Here is a 2,784-nt window from a genome sequence, read left to right on the forward strand (position 1 = left end):
GCATTTGAAATAAATGTACATCTGGGGTTGTAATGTGAAAAAATGGTAAAAAGCTTGGGGAAAACCTTGCATTTGCATCTCAATGTTAATCTGGTATAGTTTTATTAAATACATTTCTAATGCAAAAGAAAAAAGAATAAACACTGCCCAAATTAAAATGTGATGGGTGACATTCATAACCTGCACATAATGACTAAATAAGTAGATAGTAAAATATATTTTTCTGTGCTAAAATGTTTTGATTACTATTGAGCTACAGATGATCAATGCAGTTTTTTTTTTAAACAAATTAAAAAAGCAGCTTAGGATGTATTATATAAATAGCTAAACATGTTTATTGGACAAAATAATTAATAACTTCCATGAAATAAATACAGATTCAGTGTGTGGCATTTTAGATTACAATAAGCAACTTAAAAAAAGATACATTTTCTTATTTACCAATATATGACCAAAACCAGGTTGCAGTAGAGTTTATGAGTATAAGCATGAAATAATGCTTGTAAAGTGTAAAAAAATATATAAAAAAATAGTTATTGGAACGCTACCTCTACATAGAGTAAATACTTAGTCAGCTTTAACTTTACGTCTACAGACAGCTTTCCATAAACACCTGATAAACATGACGGTAGCTGTGAGCATGAGCAGCACTGCTGCTGACAGGAAGAGGACTACGTCTACAGAGTGGTAGATATACCAGGGCATTCTGTAGGATTGAGCTTTCAGGTGAGCAGCACCTTTGTGTCTCATTACAAACTCCATCCAGAAGATGGCGGTTTCAATGGGCTTCATCGGCTGATCTCTGTGCAGCCTGGAGAGTCTCTGCATGTTCAGCCTGTAGGAAGGTTCATTCAGGACTTCCTGTATCGCTTTCAGGAAGTTGTCATCTTTATCTACTGTACTCAGCGTAAGAATTTTAGCCGCTCCTTTTACTTCCAGGCGGAGCAGATTGTCATATTGATCAAAAAACAAGGGTAACCCCACAACTGGGACACCATGATAAATGGCTTCTAGGAGTCCGTTTGTTCCTCCGTGAGCCACAAAAAGCTTTACTTTAGGATGTCCTAAGAGGTCTTTTTGCAGCATCCAGTCGACAACTAAAGTGTTGTTACCCAGAGTGGACGGTTTGTTGCCTTTATAGCTCCAGATGACTTTCTGTGGGAGCTTAGAAAAAGCTGCAGCAATCTCATTTGCCAGATCTTCTGGAAGCTCAGGCACGAAAGTCCCTAAAGACATGATTATGACTCCATGATCTCCAGAACTCTGCACAAACTCCTCCATAGAGACGGGGAGGGACTCTGCAGGTTTGCACTGGAACCCTCCTATGTACACAACATTGGGCATTGTGGGACGAGGGTAATCGAACACAAAATCGGTTCTCATCAGCCAAATATCAGCATTTATCTTCAAAATATCAAAATCACAATCGGGTCCTAGATATTTCTCACAAAGGGGCTGGTATACTCGCTTAGTGATCGACAGATCGTTCATTCGGACGATAGAATATAAAAGGTTGTTTTTAACTCTCTGAAAGAAGGTCATCTTATCAGTGTTGCCAGATCCTGTGATGGGAACATATGATAATGGAGAAGGAGCAATGCCAAAATGACCTTCTTCAGATATTATCCAGCGAACATTAAAGACTAAAGGGAGGTTTAAATATTTGGCCAAAATGGCTCCACTACCCCAGCATGGGTCAGTTAGAACCACATCATACTTGGTGTTGTTCAGGGTTCTGATCAACTCTGCATCGTCCAGCATGGCTGAAACAAATTCACTCACAGCCCTGTGAATCTCCAGGGCTGTGCTGAACATGCCAAACGAAGCACCAAAGAAGCTGGTCAGAGGTAAAGCTCCCCGCTCAAACTGGATGATGTCAAATATGATTTTGGTGATGAACTCCTGATAAAAGCTCCTCTTAACAGGAACTGTGAAGGTGCTGTAATAGGATGAGTTTTCCCTGATGTACCAGCTGTTGCTGGGGCGCATAACAGTCAGGTTGTGTCCTCTGGAGTGCAGAGACTTTATTAAAAACTCCATGTTTATCCAGTGGCTGCCCTCGATAGGGAGGACCAAGATGTTTCCTCCTTTGCAGGAGCTGGGAGCGAGGATGAGGAGGAGCAAAACCCCGCAGCAGCAGATCAGCTTCATCTGAAAAAACAGGCAACTGATCAGAGCAGATCAAACACATACCACAATGTTTCTAATAAGAGCGCACTAGTTTTAGCAAACCACAGCCCCACAGCCCCCTTCATTGCACCACGCGTTACAGTTCACGATTCAAGACAACACATATATATATATAAGAAAATATTAACTGTGAAAGCATGTGGAACAAATACCGATTTAATGATTTACATCGTTTTCGGTCTTACTTTCTTTGACAGAAACGATCAATTTGAATCAGGCCAGGATAGAAGAGCATCAAATAATCCGATGTTTATCTAAATCGAGCGCAGCCGTAAAGTTCTCCGCCGTCTCGCCATTGTGCGCACAGAAGACGTTTAATGGCCACGGTAAACAACATTGTGGTGCATTCAAAGACAGCTCGTTCACTAAATAACAAAGTTGAAGTAAAAATATAGTTGGAAATTCCAACTGTATTTTTCCAACTTGGAATGTATGTAGATATTAGTGCTTATTCATATTAATTGTTTGCAGAATGTTTATTGATACAACTAGGTAAGTTTATTTTATTTTATTTAACCTTTATTTTACCAGGAAGTCCCTTCAGATGAAATCTCTTTTTCGAGGGAGACCTGGCCAAGAGGCAGCAGTACAGTA

General features: G+C 40.0%; 1 protein-coding gene across 1 annotated transcript; it reads right to left on the minus strand.

The window, feature by feature from the left end:
• Positions 1–317: 317 nt before the first annotated feature.
• On the minus strand, positions 318–2,483 carry LOC119797921 (UDP-glucuronosyltransferase 2A1-like). The gene is made up of 2 exons (XM_038307188.1): positions 2,376–2,483; positions 318–2,151 (listed from the first exon to the last, which is right to left on the minus strand). Exon 2 carries the CDS (start codon positions 2,149–2,151, stop codon positions 568–570), a length of 1,584 nt encoding a protein of 527 aa, XP_038163116.1. The 5' UTR covers positions 2,376–2,483; the 3' UTR covers positions 318–567.
• Positions 2,484–2,784: the final 301 nt, after the last annotated feature.

The sequence above is a fragment of the Cyprinodon tularosa genome, unplaced genomic scaffold (assembly GCF_016077235.1).
Source record: "Cyprinodon tularosa strain WSP-4 unplaced genomic scaffold, ASM1607723v1 ctg602, whole genome shotgun sequence".
In the NCBI taxonomy this organism is placed as follows: domain Eukaryota; kingdom Metazoa; phylum Chordata; class Actinopteri; order Cyprinodontiformes; family Cyprinodontidae; genus Cyprinodon; species Cyprinodon tularosa.